General features: G+C 48.3%; 2 protein-coding genes across 9 annotated transcripts in view; both read right to left on the minus strand.

The window, feature by feature from the left end:
- Positions 1 to 188: 188 nt before the first annotated feature.
- LOC108125019 (ribosomal RNA-processing protein 8) lies at positions 189 to 1535 on the minus strand. Its single transcript, XM_017241022.3, has one exon. The coding sequence runs from the start codon at positions 1459 to 1461 to the stop codon at positions 379 to 381; it is 1083 nt and encodes a 360-aa protein (XP_017096511.2). The 5' UTR covers positions 1462 to 1535; the 3' UTR covers positions 189 to 378.
- A 127-nt stretch (positions 1536 to 1662) lies between these two features.
- hppy (MAP4K3-like protein hppy) overlaps positions 1663 to 19838 on the minus strand; it is a 38624-nt gene continuing 20448 nt past the window's right edge. For 2 of the 8 annotated variants that reach the window (XM_043210228.1, XM_043210229.1), the window contains exons 3-16: positions 15712 to 16132; positions 11145 to 11243; positions 10789 to 11087; positions 10197 to 10284; positions 10058 to 10121; positions 9773 to 9820; positions 7938 to 7976; positions 4481 to 5750; positions 4295 to 4421; positions 3883 to 4236; positions 3378 to 3821; positions 3098 to 3319; positions 2908 to 3034; positions 1663 to 2849 (exon numbers count right to left, since the gene is read on the minus strand). In XM_043210228.1, coding sequence (XP_043066163.1) covers positions 2750 to 2849; positions 2908 to 3034; positions 3098 to 3319; positions 3378 to 3821; positions 3883 to 4236; positions 4295 to 4421; positions 4481 to 5750; positions 7938 to 7976; positions 9773 to 9820; positions 10058 to 10121; positions 10197 to 10284; positions 10789 to 11087; positions 11145 to 11243; positions 15712 to 16132 — 3702 coding nt within the window. In that variant the 3' untranslated portion in view covers positions 1663 to 2749. The remainder of the gene's footprint in view (positions 2850 to 2907; positions 3035 to 3097; positions 3320 to 3377; positions 3822 to 3882; positions 4237 to 4294; positions 4422 to 4480; positions 5751 to 7937; positions 7977 to 9772; positions 9821 to 10057; positions 10122 to 10196; positions 10285 to 10788; positions 11088 to 11144; positions 11244 to 15711; positions 16133 to 19838) is intronic. The other 6 variants (XM_043210232.1, XM_043210234.1, XM_043210230.1 and 3 more) reach the window with 6 other exon arrangements.

Below are 19838 nucleotides of genomic sequence, written 5' to 3' on the forward strand. Positions count from 1 at the left end.
CTCGGAAGAGAGCCAAAGCTTGGGTGCTCTACCCGGTTCGTGTGTGTTACCGGTTGGGAGAGCGAGAAACCGGTCCGGAGAGTACAACCACCAGAGTGGTGGCACAGATAGCAGTATTGGAAAGTTCAGATGGAAAGTTTCGATTTGAAAAGGTGGCGCCAAATGAATAAAAATCTGAGGGACTTGCTTCTGAATTGAAGGTTTTATTAAACCTCTTGAATTAACTAATACCCTTAACAACAGGTATTATCATTTACAATTGTATTCAATAATATTTAGATTAACGAAAACTACGAGTAATTTGATAAACGCTCCTTTCCACAGAATATGGAAATGTACTTTTATCCAATCGTCTAAAATCTGGCAGCCTGTCTGACCTTATCGCTTCCGATACAGGCATGGCTTCAGGGAGAACGACTTCAGCTTGGTGGTCTTGGGCACATGACGCATCTTCTTGAACTGGAAGAAGTAAAAGTAGTTCACAGCCACGTCCTTCTTGATGAGATCGAAGCCGCAGGCTGCCAGGCAACGCACAAACTCCCGAACATCCTCGAATCTGGACTGGATCTCCGCTATGTAGACGCTGCCGTGCAGCTTGAGCACTCGGTTGGCCTCCAGGAAGAACTCGTTCAGGTCGGTGCCCATCAGTGACAGACAATAGACGGCCACGTCCAGGGACTGAGCCTGCAGGGGAGTTTCAGTGATGTTGCAGGCGATGATGTCGCTCCTGGCTGCCACCAAGTCCATGGAGTAGACCTTGTTGGGCAGCGACTGGGCTAGCTTGCCCTCGCCACAGCCAAAGTCTCCGATTATGGCGGTTTTGGGCAGGCGCTTGAGGGTTTTGATGATGCGGGTGAGAGGGTTAGTGGGCCACTTCTCCACCTGCTGGCGGTAGCCCGCGTGGTAGGCCTCGAAGGCGGAGGCATCCTGGCGGAAGAGGGCGGCCGCCTTGCGACTGGTCACCGAATAGAGCTGCTCGTTGATGTACCGGAACCGTCCACCCAACAGCTCCGACTGCAGTTTGCTGGCCAGCGACGACGAAGAGGGTGTGGCGGCAGCCGAAGCGGGTGCCGTCTCCATGGCCTCCACAGCCGCCTGAGCGAGTTCTGGCTTCAGATTCAGCTGCTTCTTGCCGCCCTTAGTGGCCTGTGTGGAGGGACGCTGTTTCTCGATCCTTCCAGTTCTCACCTTGTGCATGGCCCGGATTCCGTCCTCCACATCGTCATCATCCGAGGATGCGGAGTCCGGTGGCGGGGCCAGAGGACCACCACCCTGCCGGTAGTTGAACTTTCCATTCGCAGGTTTCTTCGCTGCGACCTCCGCCGGTTTGGCCTTTTTCTTCTTTGGTTTCTTCTTCTTTGGCTTTTTGGCGGCTGCCACTCCATTCCCCGCTGGCGTCACGGACTTGAATTCGATGATCTCTGCTCCCTTTTCCCAAGGAGGCACCTCGAATGGCTTCATTTTTAAAGTATAAGTCGTGGACTGAAAATTGTAAACAAATTCTGAAACACGTGAAGGAAATGCAAAAGGGGATAACGCCTTTGAAAAAATACCAAAAACCCAGTGTTGAAAAAGGTCATAATGTGGTGCTCGCCAAAGGGCGGGAGTTTTAAAATATGACTGAACATGTCTCCACATTTAAAAATCAAAAACTTTAATGAATGTTCTTTCACATAGTTTTTATTCTTGCACTAAACTAGAGTTCAACAATTTTGTGGGCTTTTCTTTTTGTTTTTCTCTCCGTATTAGTTTGTAATTTTGGGTTTTACGCTTTGTCGTATAAACTAAATAACTTAAGGGCTAGATTGAATATTTTTACAACTGAATCGACGAAAGTGCTGCTCGGAAAGATGCTCTGCTTCATCGCTTAGCTTATGTATATAGTCTAGAACCGTAACTATGACAATCAGTTGACTCGTTTAACATACAGATACAGACCGTTAATTGCAGTTAATTCTGTTAATTCGTGTTTACTAGGTTAGAAAAGGCTTACTAACTAGGTATTTTTTTGTTTCCCAACAAACCGTGTATACTCCCCCTCTCCGCCGTGTCCTTTTTGCACATCCTTTGAGCCAATCGAAAGCAGTTTAACACGCTAAAAACATTTGCGATTTACAATTGCTATCCACTAAGAAGTATTCTTGTATTATTAGTTCTAATTGCCTTATAGAGTGGATCTCTGGTGCCTATAATTGCAGTGTATAAATGGTATTGCAGTACATGCAGTACAGTGTATCATTGGATCCTTTTGCTTCGCTTACGCTGACTATTTTTGGAAAAACGTATCTACTACCGACTTTTGAGACATAACTCCATAAAATCTCTAACATAACTCCGTAACTACATATCCGTAGCGTTTATCGTAGGTCTTTAAGGTTAGTTGTATAAATTAAAGCATTTCTTTGTAATACAAAAATATAACTACAACGGAATCGGGCAGACGCAGGCGCCTCCTACATACATACATATATATATATAAATATATATATATTTATCGAAAAGATGCTGGCTGCTGGGTAGTGTTCGGTCTCTCCAGCTCGAAGGCTGCCTCATTTTAGGTGCATAAAATTGCTCTACTCTAAGCTATCGAACCTTCGACGACTTCCTCTAAGATCAGTAATCGACATCTTAGCCTACGAGTAATTAAATTACAGTTAATAGTTGACGACGTGGCGGTCCTTAAAACTTCTGGATGTGTGTGTTTGTGGTGTACCGGATTATATTTAGAATATAACAGTGGGTAGCCAGCCTAGTAGCTAGCCTCGTGCCCGGCCAGAATGTACAGATCGTGTCCCTCCTCGCTGCCCAGGGAGCCGGTCCTCAGTAGCTGGCTCTCCAGGGCCACAACCCTGTAAAGTGTTAGAGTTTTATATTGGAATACTGTAAGAGGAGCAGAGATATCCTTACTTGTCGCTGCCCAGCAGCCGGTAGGTGCGACTCATGTCCTTGATCTCCTGCGTCACCTCGCCATTGCGCAAGGATTTGCCCTGCATGCCGTGCTTGTGGAATGCCAAAACGCTGTCCGGTAAACAAACTGAAAGATACCCAAAGATATTGCTTGAGAAGATCACTTTTGAAGGATCACACCCAGACATACCAATGCTGTCTACGTTAAAGTCAAAGTTGAGCTGCGATACCATCTTCTTGTGCTGCTTCGGGTTGCCCTGCAGCGTTACCACCTGCATCACATTGCCATAGCAGACCAGGATGGCGTCCTTCTCCACCTGGTGCACACGCACCACCTTCAGCAGGTCGCGTCGCGGCACCATCGTGGCCATGGCGTCATACTCCAGGTCCTCCGAATGGAACCAGCTGGCACCTGTGAAAGAAGAGCTCTTGTAATGATTCCCTGTCGAGATGATGGTTTCCCGGCTTACTGTTCATGTTGATCAGCTCCAGCTTGAGGCAGCCGTTCATGGCCTTCCTCACGCCCGTGCACACAATGGGGTACTCCAGCTCCGGCGTGATGATCATCTCGAAGACGGGCGTGTGCCCGTTCTGGACGCAGCCGTAGCCCCCGCCCTGGATGCTGATGGCCGGCCACTCGCACTGCTTTAGCAGCATGAACTTGTTCAGCGGATCGTACCACTGCATCAGGAAGATGCCGCTGGGCGTGGCCCCGCACAGGTATTTGTAGCCGTTGTACGGGTTCCGCGTCACACAGCACTGGGTGCAGCCCTTGGTGTCCGGTACCTTGGTGGTCAGCGCGAACTTCCGTGGCACCAATCGCTCCGGGATCTTGTTCATGTGCAGCGAGAAGCGCACCGTTTGCTTGGAATGCAAGGCCACCAGGTCGTGCCGGTAGAGCTGACAGGATTTTCCTGTGAATATGGAAGAGGCGTTTAGAGGAAGTGGGGGCTATACACGAGGAGGAGTACCCACCCGACAGACTCATCAGCACGTCCTTGATCACATACAGCCAGGTGGTGCGACGCGGAAAGAGCTGGTCGATCGCCGCGTCGTGCAGTTCGTTCATGTTCAGGTTGTAGATGCCCTCCTCCGCGCCGATCAGCAGATGCTGGTCCCGCGTCTCCGGGTGGATCCACGAGGCGGTGCAATGCACCCTCAGTGGGCAGCCGTTAAAGATCTTTGAGAAGCAGGCGCCCATGTGCACCTTGGGGGTGGGCGGCAGGCCGTTGGAGATGGGCCGGGGAGGAGTGTGCCGCCGCTTGTGGGAGCGCTTCGGCGGCACCGGCGGTGTATTGTTCAGCAGATCCGGTTGCGCCTCCTTCTCCACTGTGGGTAGTTAATGGATTAGGGGCCAATCTTTGGAGACACTACTCCGTTGGCTTACCTTCGTCATCGTCCTGGGTGCCGCCATCGCTGAGGCTGCGTGTCCGCGAGGACTTTCCCATGTCGTTTATCAGTCCAATCAGCTGATCCATGGAGCTATGGCGTCGAGGCGAGTCCTCCAGACCGTTCTGGGAATGGCAAGGACAAGGTTAATGAATGGATTCTAAGCTTCAAGGCATAATCTCACCTGGTTGCTCTCGTGCCGGTAATCACAGTTGTTTCCTGCCGAAGGCGACTCCCCGGAACTGCTCCTCAGCAGATTCTGGTAGAGATGCGAGGAGCTGCTCGTCGAGGGCCCTCCCTCCGCTGCTCCGGAGCTCGCCGTCCCGGCCGCGCCCCTGTTGGAATGCAAGTAGCCGTCCCCGGCAGACTGGATGGCAGTTGTGGGACTGGCCTCCAGCTCGTGCTTGTCCAGGAGGCCGTTGGTGCCGACTCCGCCGCCAGTGGTGTTGCCGCCGCCGTTAACTGCGCCGCTGGAGCTGCTGCTGCCGCTTACGGCCGCGTGTCCTCCTCCTGCTACGCCGACACCGCCGCCGATCGCATCGCCGCTAGAATTATCGAGTAGTAGGAGGCGATTATAAAACGAGGCTGATGAGATGCTGGATGAGAGTGGTGGCCCATGGCCGTGACCGTGGCCATGCCCATTCGGCGAGGGATGGGCGGCCAACGAGGCCTGCGACGCCTGGGCCGCGGCGGCCGAGCGATAGTTGCTGCTGTACCGCAGGTAGTGGGCCGCGGAGGCAGAGCAACCCGAACCGGAATTGGAACCGGACCCCAACCCGTTGCCGGAACCTGGAACGGCGGCGGCAGCAGCATTGTTCATGGCCACGTCGGCAGCCACCAGATCGGCCTCGTCCCGGTCGCCATCGATGCTAGTGGTGCGCAGATTGGACAGACCGAGACCCATGCCCGGGCCATAACCCAGGCCCTGGTTGCATCCCATTAGGTGGGATCCTCCTCCTCCTCCGATGCCGCCGCCGACTCCCTGGTGGCCCAGGTAGGAGGTCAACGAATTGCAGTTGGCATTGGAGGTCACCACTGAACCACTGGACATGGACGAGGTCAGAGCGGTGCTGCTCGATGGGTGGTTATGGTGGTTATGGTGTTGGTGGTGCGACAGATGCGACAGCGGTTTGGACGTGGGTTGGACGTGGTGGTGGTGCTGCTGCTGCAACTGGTGGTGCTGATGCAGATGCTGATTCTGATTCTGATTCAGGTTTTGGTTCTGATGGTGATGGTGGTGCTGATTCTGATTCTGATGCTGATGGGTTGAGATGCTGGTGGTGCCTCCGCCTGCCCCCCCGTTGCCACTGCTGCTGCTGCTGCTGCCGTTCGCCCCGCTGCCAGCTCCTGCTCCAGATCCTGCTCCTCCTCCTCCTCCTCCCAAGCCACCGTTGTGGGCGCAGCTGCACTCGGCGCCGAGTGAGTCTTTGGTGTCGTTCAGTGGCAAGGTCGCTCTGCAGAGCATTACAGACGACAAGCGGAGCGGTACGCGAGGTCGCAAGGTCGCAGGGTCGCAGGGTCGCGATTACAGCGTTAGTTAGAGAGTGTGGGAAGAGAGGCGAAAGAGAGAGAGAGAAAAGAAAGCCAGTTGAGGCTATATTTCTGATTTGACTTCGGCGGGTGAACGTGAGGGGTAGTTGGGTGCACAGAAAAAAAAAATGAGATCAAACTTAAAACCGATATGTTGCCACTGCAGTGCTGGCAGTGTCCTACTTTGCTCAAAAAAGGTTAAAGGTTACCAAGAAAAGAAATATAATTGAAATAAACATATCGATTCTATAGCTGATTGATCCAGATGCTTCTTTCTGTATGGGTCTTGGGGCTGGCTCTGTGGTGGGTGGGCGGTGGTGTTGTGTGGCGTGGGAGGAGATCGGTGGGCGGAGCAGGTCCCTGCCATGCACTTCGCTGCGGGTGTGTGTGTGTTGTCTGTTTAATTGTGTGCCAAACACATGCAATCGAGATGATAAACTCTCCAGGACAACCGCAAGTCCTTCCCAAAGGACCAGGACCACGGGTCGAGGGGCAGGCTGGGTGTTAAGCGGATTACGCTTTTAATGAAATTATTTGCGGCCCTGTTTGGTGAATGGGTTCTGGCAGGAGCAGGGTCAGGGGCAGGGCTGGCAGTAGTTTTTAGTCGCTTTTTGTGGCTCGCAAGATAAATAAATAAATAAACTAATATGAAGCCATAAATTATGCATGAGATGCAAAACACAAAATACCTCAAAGATACACAGATACACACTCGCATGGGAAATGGAAAATGGAAAAATGCCTGAATAGAAAATGTGCCTCGCACATGAATGCACAGAAGTACATAGAGTGATGAAGAGAAGAACAAAGAAACAGAAACAAAAACAAATAATAAAAAAAATGCCTGGAAAATTAATTCCTAAAAGAAAATGCAAACAATTTCCCTTAAAATAAGCAAACAGCTGCTGGGTATCTCCATCGGGGGCGCCACAGACTCCCACTGTCTGGACTGGACCTCTTCGAAGAAAAACATCATTTCCCATTTGGCGAATTAGTTTTGCGAATTTTCAGTTGATGTTTCAGCATAATTGCAATTTGTTTTCCATCGCCCGAGGCGGCCCATCTTGGCCCACCAAGATCTGAGCTCCACAATCACTGAGCTGCCAATTGGCAGCCGAGGAGGACTATCCGAGGAGGACTACGTGCGGCATTACTTGTTTGAACTGGACAGGATCCTGGGCCCAATAATAATAATAACAATAAAAGCAATGTGACGCCCATTTGCACACACATCAAATAAATAAACAATAAACATTGGAAAAAGGTTAGCCAGAGCCAACAGGATGCTCTAACTCCAGGCAGGACGAAGGACGACAAATCGAGCGCATTTCATGGACCCATCGGGGCATAAATTCTGACCCAAAAATACAACCCAATTGTTCTGTATAAATTAGTTAGAAACTGCTTTCTGGTTTCTGCCTTAAAAACCGAGAAATAAAATAATAATTGAGCCATCGAATGGGTCGATTTTGGGGCGTCCCACGGTGCGTATGCGTACTCTTGCCAGCACTAGTCTGCCGTAGTCCTCCTGCACATCCTTTTCTCCTGGCTGTCTCCTCGATAGACAATAGAGAAAAGTTAGGCAGAGCGAACAAAGCCCAAACAATAACCCACAAAACAAAGAATTCCGGCAAACAAAGAGCCAGAACCAGAGCCAGGATGGAAGGATAACTAACTTATAAGAAGGGAACACATAGCCGTAACTTAATATGGTTTAAATGGGTGGGCTGGGCCGGACCTGGCCAGAAAGTAATGAAAATGTTGCTATTTTTTTGTGGGCCTTAATAAAGCAAGGTGGCCGCAAGATGAGCTGCTCCTCCTGGGTTCATAATGATAATGATGCTGCTCCTGCAGCCCTGCCATGCCAGGTGGGAGTAGTTGGTGGTTTGCATCTCAAGGATGCTGGTAGAGCTGAGGAACTTGCTTAATTCAACCAACTAATACTTAGTTTTAGGTATCTGTGCGGTAGGTGGTGTGCTAATGGTGTGGTGGTGTTGGTGGGGGTTAGTGGGTCAGTCTGAACTAAAATGAGAGCCAGAGTAGGTGGTTCATGGGGGGAACTCGATCGAGATTGAGGTGGTCTGGGGGATACGTTGGGTTGGTGTAGTTACCTTAGCTTCAGCTCCTCATCAATATACTGTAAGAGGCTCCTACAAAAATCAAATACAAAAAAAAAAAAACAAAGATACGAAAATGGAAATCAAAATCAAAGATCATAGTGTTAAGGTGGTTTTTGTCAAAGAAACAAATACCACAAATCCAAGAAAATCCAAGAAAACCCAAGGTTACAAAAGTAGTGGAAACGTAGTGTTAGTATCCGAAAAATAGAAAAACTAAGACTACTTGTCGGAGAAAGCATTAATAAAAATATCAAAAATACATATTTGCTATATAGATTATCAAATCAGTGTGTTTAAATAGTAGTACTTGTTCTTAGCAGCCAAATCAAAGCCTTCCTGCTTCCTGGGGGCTCCTTCACGCCCAATTAAACCCATCAGCTAATTTTCCATGTTCATAATTTTTGGCCTAATGTCATCTGGCGTTGGCCCATTTCCCCACTTAGCCAGCTCCATAAACGGGATATTAAAAAATGTGGCATTCCCAGGCCCTAATCTCGAGCTCCTTCCTCCCTTCTAGGCAATTAATAAGAAGCCCCTTTTGTTTTTTGTGAAAAAAAGCGAAAATAACTCTTGTTGTACTTTCTGGTTATGACGGTTTAAATGAAATTAACCATGACGGTCGAACAGCCCCAAGGAGAAAGGCGTAGAACCAGCCAGTCAGCCAGCCTTTCTGCAAACTTTTCGGGCGCCACAAAGCGGCGGAAGTGGGCGGAAGTAGGAGGCTTGTAGGAGGCGGTGTGGCACTTAGCCAGCAAGTCGCTTGTAAGTAAAGCTCAGTACATAGAAATTGGCGCAGCCGTTTTTATGGCTTCAATAAAATTGGGCAGCAGAATCAAAGGAGCAGATGACAAAGTGGCAAGGGGCAAGCGGCATGTGGCAGGCAGCAAGAGGCAGGCATGGGTGGTGGTGGCAGATTTGTAGAAGCACTCGCTAGCTAGACAGAGGCGGAGTGGCTTTGTTGTCTGTGACGCCACTCGAGTGGCGGCTGCCGCAAAGTGTTTGCCACATAACTTAAACCGAGCACTCCTCCAAGGGCCTCCCCATGCCCCTTCGATCTATGGAGCGGCTTATTAAAAGCGCCATGTACCACACGCCCCTCCACCATCATCATCATCATCAGCGAGGCAACAATGTGTAATCATTTAAGATGACAAATGACGCCCCATCGACACCAATTCATTGCTTCTCTTGGAGATTAAAGTACCAACAGATCCTTTTCCAAATATCCCTGCAGTTGCACTTTCCTGACAAGCCTCCTCCTCCTGCCACTCGCTCTAGTGCCCACCCCCCACGGCGTTAATTGATTTCTTGGAAAGTTTTGCGCCCCGCCTGGCCATCTATCTCCTGCTTGAGCCTCAATCCTTCATCCTGCTCCAAGGGCTAAGACTGCTTATTACTATTATGTTCTGCAGAACACTCTCGGCCGAGCAGCTCTCGTTCCGGCGTAATTACTTCTCGCAAGTTTGAAGCCCGCCCCGGGAAATGCCAGGCAGCCAAGCAGCCAGGTTGCAATTATACATAGGGATTGGGGTCTTGGGATTCGCACTCCGTCCGGCTGGGAGTGGATGAAAAATTCACAAGTCGGAATTTTGCGAATGCGGACACGTAGCGGCAACTAAACGCAAGCGTGTATGTGGCAGCCATGCAGTAGTAGTCATGGAAAGTAAACACAACACAGCTCCAGCCCGGACCCCAGCCCGGGGAACGTGCAGCCATGAAATTACGGACTAGCGAGCGTGCTGCGGCCTCCAGTAGTTCTCCTTACTTTACGTGTTTTTTTGGCCAGTTTTTTGGCCATAAAAAGCGCAACATGCAGTGCAGCTAACCTTAAAGACATGTTCATAATCAGGGTGCCGCTCAATTTCGGTCTAGATCTAAAAAAAATCAAAAAAAAAAAGACGGAGAACTATAAGATTGTTTCAACAATTCGTGGAGGCTGATGGCTGGGCCCCTGATGGCTGCTTGTGGTGGTTAGGATGTGGTTAGGATGTACATAGTGTCGAAACTGAAACCCAAGCAATCGGAAGAAACCATAGACCAAAACTACAGCATAGATTCAGGCTTATAAAAATTCAGGTGGCGGTAGGAATCCCAAGCGGAGCTTCACTTACATGTCACTGGGTAACGTCTCGGGACTAGAAGATCGCTCGTTCCACGTCGAGTTCGTCGTCATGCCTTTTGGGGGGGAAATAATTATAGAATAAGTTTTCAAAGTGACTTTGTGGTTTGGAGCCTTCCCACCCCTCTTACCTGTTTTCAGTGTGTGGTTCTGGGCTGGAACGCCATTGGCCCGCGACGTCATCTTGCTGGCGATGCGCTGGGGCACGCAGGCCACCGCCTGGAAGAGAAAAATGGGGGATTTTAGGATACACCATCCCTCATGAAGCGAGAAAGTTTCCACCCGCGATACCATCTCATAAATCAAAATCATATTGGGATCTTCGAGCGTGATGTCGAGGCTGAGTAATATTTAAAAATCTACAAGCTGGCAAAGTTGGTTGCCGAAAGTTTGCAAAACATTCCAACAAATTGAAGATTTATGACTCGGCAGACTCGTGCCTCATCGAAAATCCCTTTAAACTTGAAGTTCCAAAGGATTTGCAGGACCTCGGACTAGCCCTCGAACGAGGCTGTCTAGACGACGACTTTGGCGGCAAACTAATTAGACCAGAGACTGAGCTAGAGCCAGAGGGCAGAGCTAGAGCCTCCTCTGAGGTGGAACTCCTAATGGCCCACTAAATCTTTGACCAGAGCAGAGCTCAAGGAAACTTCGCATTTTCTCGCTACTTTTCCACTAAAAGCTTAAATAAATTACACCTCTGGAAATGTGCATGTGCCTCACCTCCTCATCGCCATCCAGATAGTGGCAAAACTGCTGGTTGGGACTCTGATACTTTTGCAGCAGCTCCTTGGCCACCCGCAAGGACATCTCGCACTGGACGAACGGATGCTGCAGCAGTCGCTCGGCGGTGGGTCGTTTCTTGGGGTTCTTCGTCAGGGCCGTCTTGATGAAGTTGTGGAAGGTGGGGCTCCACTTGTCCTTGTTGTTCAAAGTGGGTGGCTTAAAGCCGCTCTTCGACATCAGGAAGAGGGCGCGCATCGGATGCAGGTCGAACATGGGCGGTTGCAGTTCAGCGAGTTCTAAATTAAGGGTTTTGATTAAAAAAAGAATGGTTATTTCAATTAAAATATACTTACCGATTGCCGTGATGCCACAGGCCCAAATATCACATAATTGATTGTAGCCACCCTTGCGCTCCACGGCGGCCACTTCGGGAGCCATCCAGTAGGGTGTGCCTGCAGGACATACAAAAAAAAAAATAGATAGAGGTTTACATAATTGTTGCATTCATCTTTTTCCTGCTAATTATGCAGCGTTTGCATTTAATTTCATTGCCGCCGATTATGTCCATGTCATTTATTCATTCTGTTGCTGTTTTTTAATTAAATTAGCTCATAAAAAGGCTACAATTGTGCGAATAAACAAATCGCTGAATTATGCACGGAGCTGGGTAATCAAATCCGAGAGGCGTTAGCGACACATGCCCGCCCCAGGCCGTAGAGGGAGAGGTCTCTAATGCGTCCATTACTCATACGCCATGCTGGCCCAGCAGCAGGAGCAGCAGGAGAAGCAACATCTGCCAGAGTAGTTCCCCAGCCTGGGAAAATTAATTTTCCTTCCACGAACACCGAACAGCAAGGAGTTGTGGCAGTTAATTGTATTTTCAATTTAATTAAACCACAACGAAGGTGGAAAATCAAGTTTCGAGCCGGGCCTTTGATGCGAGTTGCAAGTTTCAGTTGCAGGACCATCCTCCCCAGCCCAAACAAAGGTCGATACTGATCCGCCAACAGGATACAGGGCACAGGATACAGAAGAGCAATATCGTCCACAGCCCAGTCAAGTATCATTTCGTTAATTGCCGCGAAAAAAAAGGCCCAGGCTCGGCAGAGGCCCAGGACTTAAGGTTGGAGAGGAGACACGTTGACAGGCTTTTAGGCTGCATCTATTTAATGCCAAGACGCATTTCCGTCAACTCGCAGCCAGGGAGACATTAAGGATACACACAGACACACGCATATTCATCTTTATGGCATAACTGCGGCTAAATAGGGGATGCCAGGATGGCAGATCCAACGAGGTGGAAGCTCCGGCTCCAGCTCCTGCTCCACGTCCTGTGTTGCCATTGACTTGTTAATGACACTAAACACAAACGTAAGCACCTTTTTATTGAATAATAAAAGCGCCAGGCTGTCGCCGCCACCCCCCCCAGCTCTGTCCTTGGAGTTGCCCTCCATTCTTGGCTCCAGTCCATACACTGGAAAGAACACTCCATCTCTTATAGTTGGTGTGTTTTTTTCTTGGAGATATGCAACCGCAATGAGGTGACATATCTGGGATCAGAGCACTGCTTCTGTCAATCCAACAATCGATGGTGGCAGGAGGCCACCTTCTCCTCCTATGACCTCGTGCTTAGATGGAGTAGGGTGGGATGGGATGGGGTGTGTACTTATCACCGCATTTGTCACAAGAAGTGCAACAACAGGAGCAGGAGCAGGAGCTCTCGAAATGATAACAGTAAGCGGATGTCACATTGTTTGACAGCTTCAGACACACACACATCCTCCAGAGAGGGGTTGGGAGGGAGGTAGGCATCCCAGACAATCGGGGTGCTGGCACTCGGCAAACACACTGCTGTCAGTGGCACGGCGCACCATACCACACCACGCCACACTAACATGCCACAAAAGATGCTCGCTCAGCTCGAAAACGTCATGAAATGCAGCCAAAAGTGGCAACAAAGAACGGGCGAGCCACAATGCCTGGGCGAGTGGTGACCTCAAGGTCGTTAAACCTGCCACTCCTCATCCTGCCACTGGCTGGCTGGTGTTTTGTTTTTCTTCTCAACAGTTTTCCCTGCACAAATTGGAGTGCATTAATCACACGCAGATACACTGAAACTATCAAAGTAGAGTCCTCCTTTTGGATGAATCCTGAATTAAATTAGCGAAGCTCTCTCTTTATGGCGGCTCTTTGGCTTTTACGAGGCACTGCCGGCTCAGAGGACAAAAGAGTGGCATTAAAAATTAAACTGCTTAGACCAGGATGGAGGAGGATGGGAGCTTGGGAGGATAAGAGTCTAAGGATAAATCCAATTTGGCGTAAATGAAATCAAATCAGAGATCCTGCCTCTTTATGTGCCACTAGCTCGCTGGAAATGTCATGAAGTCTTGATTTTATTGGTGGCAGGACCACCAAAGATCCTTAAATGGGAGTGCCACCTCCTCCTCCCACCCAGCCAGCTGTCATAACTTAATTAGGTGGCGAGTGTCAAAGGACCGATGAAGGGTTGCCGAAGGAGATTTTTAATTAAGTGCCGAGCCAGAAGCAGGCATTTCAAATAATTAATTGTGAGCATGACCAGTGGATGGAGGCAGATGGGTGTCCTGGCCCCTAACTGATGGTCCTTACCGCAAAATCTCATTTGCAAAGTCTTCAAAGGACGAGAAAAAAAGGACGAGGACTAAAAGCGATGGCTCATGCAAATCATCGCGTTTCTGTCTGGAGATTGCAAGTTGGCATGACAAACTACAGACTCTACAGCCCAGACAGCACATGGCCGGGACTGATAGCTCGCTATTTACATTTAAATTGCGTATACGACACGTTGCCCCATCCTAGCAACAATCTTAAATCTTAAAGCATAGCTGAGCTTTCAGAACGTCCTTTGTGAGGACGTCCTCCTCAAAGTTCTAGAAACTAAAAATCTATTAGTGGAAAAATAAGACGCTCAAGTGGAAGCAGCCCACAAAGGATACTCCAGCCAGTCAAACCAAGACGACGTTTCGCCAATGAGGACATTTTTCAAGAAAATTATTTGCTTTTATGCCGCAGTTCAGTTCCGTCCAAGGTGGACAACAAAGCGGGAGTGGAATCGCCCTCCTTTTTCCCAGCAGGATGCCAAACAAAGAGCCAGACTGGCCACCTGCTGGTCGGTTACTTTTGTCCAGTTTTTTTCTCGGTCTCGGTCTTCATCCTCATCCCAGACCGACTCCCGCCTGCATTTGAAATATTCTGCAAATTGAATTGTTCCCCGGGAGCCGCCATGGCATTTTGATTTTATTCGAGAGTCCCTGGGACGGTAGCCATTACAATGCTACTCCTAATTGAATTGCATTCAATTGGTGAGCCCATTCAGGATTTTTTGGCCATTTCTGAGTGGAGTGGTTTGGGGTGTATGGTCCTGTTTATTTTCATATTTCCTGCCACTGATTCTCCTGGCATTGTTTGCTGTATTCCTGCCCTGTCACTTCTGACAGCTGCTCTCCAGGCCGTCCCTGTTTCAGGAGCGTTAAACGCAATTGTTGCGGCTGTCAGGACATTTCTGCTTTAATGCCTTCCACAAAACACCATTCACATACACAAGACCGAATCTCATAATGATAAACACTTTGTGGCACACACCCTTGTATTCACCTCCTGGAGGTTGGAGCCCTGACTTGGTGGGGCAAGTGTCCTTGATGCAAACGATTTGGCAGTTTTTCTGCCAACTAAACGCGTCCTGAGCCAGCACTTTTCGCTTCTTCCTCTCCTGCCATGGAAATTCATCTCCTAAATCTGCATAAGCCGAATGGCAAACGGGGATGAATAGCGATGGTGATTTTCGATTTCTATCCTGAATATAGTATAGTATAGTATACTCTTACAAAAAGTAATACTATTGTGTCTAAAAATAGCAAGGTATCTTATAGATACAGGTACTAATCCTACAAATAAATAAAGGTATTCTGATCAAGGCCAAGATATGAAACCTAGTTTGGGTCATCTATGAAAATCTAGGCTTCTAGAACTCCCTTCTTCTTTAGAAAAATTTTAGACAATATCGACAGAAAACTAGGTTTCTATATTTTCATGGAAATTCATAAAGAATTATTCTACAAGTCTTTTAAGGCATCCCTCTTAATGATCGTATAGAAATTGGCCAAGATATAGCTACCGCCAGAGGTCATTTATGACTTTTTCAAAATTTTTGAAAAAAATCGATCCAAAAATCCTTCTTCATATTTTGATAGGAATCGGTAGAGAATCATCTTAGAAATCTTTTAAGGTATTCCTCTTAAAAATCGGATGAAAATTGGCCAAGATATGGACATAGTTTGGAGCCATATATGAAAATCCTGGATTTTCCAAGGGGACCCCCACAAAAATTTTGAAAAAAATCGATCGGAAAATCCTTTTCCATATTTTGATAGGAATCGGTAGAGAATCATCTTAGAAATCTTTTAAGGTATTCCTCTCAAGGATCGGATGAAAATTGCCCAAGATATGGACATGTCTTTGGGCCATATAAGATATCCGGTACTTTTTAAGGGGTACCCTCACAAAAATTTTGAAAAAAATAGTTCAAAAAATTCTTTGGTTGAATATGTTAGATTTTGAAAGAGAATCTTCCTACAAATCTTTTAAGGTACTCCGCTCAGGATACGGATACGAATTGGCCAAGATATAGGATACCCAAGGGGGCCATATATGAGAATAAGGGGTACCCCCACAAAAATATGGAAAATATTTTTTTAAAAATTGGTTTCGAGGCTTTCAGCCCAGATCAAAGGAGAATAGATCTACAAAGATTTCAAGCTAATCCTCTCAAGGATCGGTGGCAAGGTGGTTAAGGGCTGAACCTTTAAAGGGTCAACCAGACTTGGTAAGGTATATAAGGGGTTAACCTTACTCAGAGATATATTTCTAAAAAAAAACTCTCACCTATAAAGCTTTTCCGCTTGTTGATCGTGGCCGTGATCTGGGCAGAGACCCCAAAGTCGGCCAGCTTGACGTCGCCGTACTCCGTCAGCAGGATGTTGGCGCCCTTGATGTCCCTGTGCATCTTGCCCATGGAGTGGAGGTACTCCAGGCCCTTGAGCGTCTCCCGGCACATGTAGGCGATCTGGACCTCGCTAAGTGGACCCGTCACCTGGTAGATGTCCTGGAGACTGCCGCCGCCGCAGAACTCCATGCAGATCCAGAGCTTGTCCCGGCGCAGGTACGATCCGTAGTAGGCGATGATGTTCGGGTGGCGGCAGTCGCGCATCATGATGATCTCCTGCTGGATGATCTGTATGTCGTCGGAGGGCTCCAGCTTGATGACCTTGATGGCGGCAAGTTCATTGCTCTGTATTCGTTTCGCCTGCAAGGATAATAAGAGGGAGAAGGTATTAAAATCGATATGAGAAGGAGGTGGAGGAGGTAGAGGAGCACCTGGCATCTGGAGCACGGGCTCCTCTGTTCATCTTCATTCATGCAGATATTCCAGCTCGTTTTCAATAAATTTTCAGCGAGCGCTCTTGCACATAAAAATGCATTGTAACCACTTCACAATTTTCCTGGGAGGAGAGAGCCCTTCCCTCTGGTAGTACCACTCCCACTCCCACAACCACCCACTCACCCACCCACTACCAGCTACCACGTCATGCTCCCACGAGCAGACCGTATCATCGTCGACGTCATCAGGCGGAAACCTGCGAATGCCTGCGAGGAATATTAAAAGGTTTCCCAACCGAAATCGAACTCTGACCCACCACCCACTCGCCACCACCCACTCCCCTCGGAACAATATTGAATAATGAATAATTATGCCAGGATATTGAACAATCAGGACCCTTGGGAAGGGCAAACATCTAAATTGTGTTTGCACCTTCACACGTACGTAGGTCGGGTTCAGGAGGAAGTTGGATTAGATTCCTGAGTCCTGAATCCTGAGTCCGCTTCCCTTTAATTTATTTAATTTCGGGCTAATTAGTGGCAATGACGAGGAGACAGTCCGATTTGACCTCTGCCCTTTCGGGGAGGTTTTAGGGCCTTCAAGGTGTTTCCGCTGTCCTGCTGGCTTTTCGCTTCAAAGCCCCCTGCAATAAGGCCCTGTATCTGGGAAATATCCTTGAAGGACCTACCTGGAGCCCACACAGAAGCACAAACACCCACGGCAGGACAACAATGCAATGTGGTATTCACTTTCGGGCGTTCGCTTCACCTGCCATCCGGCTGGCTGGCTATATCCTTGACGTGTGTGTGGGTGTATCCTTTGTGTGTGGGAGGCGGGTGTACGTGTACATGATTCCACCATTTATCCCTGCGTCGTGTACTTTATCCACCCAAGCCTCCATCTCTGTCTTGCTCCGTCCCAGGGATCTCTTATTTTTATTTTCGTTGCATTTATTATTCAATGCGGTAGCTGGGCAGGATTCGGGCAGGATGCAGGATGCGGCTCTCCTCCTCGCATGTTATTCTCCTGCAATAATATCTGGCTCGACTTAATGAAGATAAAGCGATTTTTATTGCACTGCAGCTTGGATCTTCTATCGAGGCGGGGGATTGTTTATTTTTGTCGGCATTCTTGTTGCCATCCTGGCTGCCTGATTGCTGCCTGTCCTTGCCAAGTCCTTGTTGCATTTTTGATGCTTTTATTGCAATCTAGGGGAGGGCTGGCTATCCAAAAATTGCATTGCACACTTTTCAGCAGGAGGTCTCCGTGTCCTGGTTTCCCTTCTGACAGGCGGCCATCGTCGGCTCCTCCTCGACTTGTTCTTCATCGTGTTTATGGTAAATAAATTATGCGTGATTTTTAGACAAGTTCCCTGCGGCTGCGGAGATGGAAATGAAATGTGTTGAGGCAGCAGGTCCTGGCTGTCTTCCGGCAGAAGGCGAACTGGCAATACTCTTCCGAAATAGTAAAAGGATAAACATCCTTGAGAGTAATCACAAAATGGCTTCAAAATGCCCTGCCAAAGGATCTGCAGTGGCTGGAGGAAAGCTGCTTCCAGCTTCTGCCTCGATGGCTGCAAGGAAGCTAGCACAGCATATCCTGCCATCCAACCATCCTGCCAGCCATGCCCAAGATATGCAGCATCAACAAATTTATAATGAGCTGCGCCAACGTCACAAGTCCTGGCACAGGTCCTGGCACAAGTCCTGGCGCAAGTCCTCCTGGCGCACAAAACTTTTAATGACTTCGTTTTCGGGATCAATTACAAAGTCAACTGGCGATTGATTCCATTCCCTGCTATTTACTTTAATTAAAAATGCATTAAATCATTGTCGGGAGGCCATTAAGCAGTTGCCGCCCCTGACGTTTCCAATAATTATTATGAAAAATGTATCCGAAGGACGAGTCTGCCCTGAAATGCATGCTACACTTCCAATCGATGACGGACATGAGAGTCCTGGGCGGTGGGAGGCTCCTGGGCTTCCTGTGTGTGTCCGGCGTGTAATCGTTACAATTTCCGACATATGCTCGTATGCATGAGTGGCCAGGATGCTCTCTCCTTTCTGCTGTGGCTTTTCCTCCACTCCCTACGTTGCCCTACTTTCCACCATTATGGCCCGTAATGCACATTACGCGTTAAGCTTTGGACTCTCATTCCCGCATTGTTTGCTAATTGCGACCAGGGTTGCGAGAGAAAAATGTTTAAAATATATATATACACCATTGTACATAATGATGGTCTTTGTTTTTCGGGCTGTGTGTGGGTTCGAGGGTCATTGGACACTGGACACGCAGGCTTAATATCGTTTCAGGGCTTTCGCGGAAATGCAAAGAGCTTATATGTAACTTTCTGTAACGACCTGCCTGACCTGCCTCCGACCTCATTTATGATTTCATCCGAGAGACGGCAACTTAATTCAATTGGCGGATGCGCCTTGTTTTGGAATTGAAATTGAAATCGAATTAGGGTATTGATCGAACCACTCGACATCAGACTGACTACTTGAGATACTTGCTCACTCGAGCTCGTATCGGCCACTCGAGTTTATCGTTGAGCTCGCAATTACCCTCCAATTTTCACGCAATGCCAAAAAAATTAAAGACTTGGAAGCTCTCAAGTGGCAGTCTGGGGGGGACTCTGGGTCATTGCCAAGAGGGACGACAATGCCAGCACATCCGACGGCAAAAAAATGAAGGAATTTGTCATTTGAAGACAAAGGACGAGAGCCTGTAATGGTACATCGGCTGACCAAAAAATATGCGGCAATCAATCAATCAATCAATCAAAGTATTCAATCGAGAGAGAATATCTTCCATAGTCTTTAAAGCTATATTCTGTTCATAAATCTCATCTCGGTTGAAACACGCCTCTTTGTGCGACGCGGGACTATCCCAACTGATTCAACATTGCCAGAGCCATAAAGATAAAATTCTGCAATATTTCCATGACAGTGTTTGTGGCAGCCACGCCCATGCCTACACCCATACCTCCACCCTCCACCACCCACGCATATAGAATATAGAACACTTTTTTTCATCTTTGGCTTATTTCGGGAAAGCTTCTTGTGGATGTTGTTGCGAGAGTTGTGTTTTCTGTTTTCTGTTTTCCGGTTCCCGGTTCCCAGCTTTCAAAATCCCACACTCCTCCCCCACCAGCCCACCACAAATATTTGCCATTTTTCGCTGTCGGGGCTTGTCGGTTAATGCCGGCATTATGTCAGCTTTCCAAATTGTTTATTCGCGCCCGGGGGTCACCGGGGGTCACCGGATCCGCACAGCTTCGACTAATTTGTGGCGCATATTCTTTGTTCGAATGCACAACACTTTGCACTCGTGTTTAATTACTGCCTTTCTGGTGTTCTGTGTGAAATATGGGAATGTTATCGCCGCCACTCAATAAACACATTAAGCCCCGAAAAGCGCCACGCTGGAAATTAAAAGAAAATAATCCCAGAAATGGGCTCTGACTGCGCCGCCTGCTGCCGGGCGATAATATTCATAATGAGAGCACTCTTCCCAGATAAACGGCCTGAACGGAGGAGAGAGAGGGCGGGCAGGTGGGGCAGACAACAAAGATAAAATGGCGAAACAGGAAGGACTGCCAACTGTCCGGCTAACCCTTGGGGGGCTT

The sequence above is a fragment of the Drosophila bipectinata genome, chromosome 2R (assembly GCF_030179905.1).
Source record: "Drosophila bipectinata strain 14024-0381.07 chromosome 2R, DbipHiC1v2, whole genome shotgun sequence".
NCBI classification, from domain to species: domain Eukaryota; kingdom Metazoa; phylum Arthropoda; class Insecta; order Diptera; family Drosophilidae; genus Drosophila; species Drosophila bipectinata.

Bases quoted from the DNA above. Each gene is read 5' to 3' on its own strand.
- LOC108125019 (XM_017241022.3), bottom strand. From the start codon at position 1,461: ATGAAGCCATTCGAGGTGCCTCCTTGGGAAAAGGGAGCAGAGATCATC.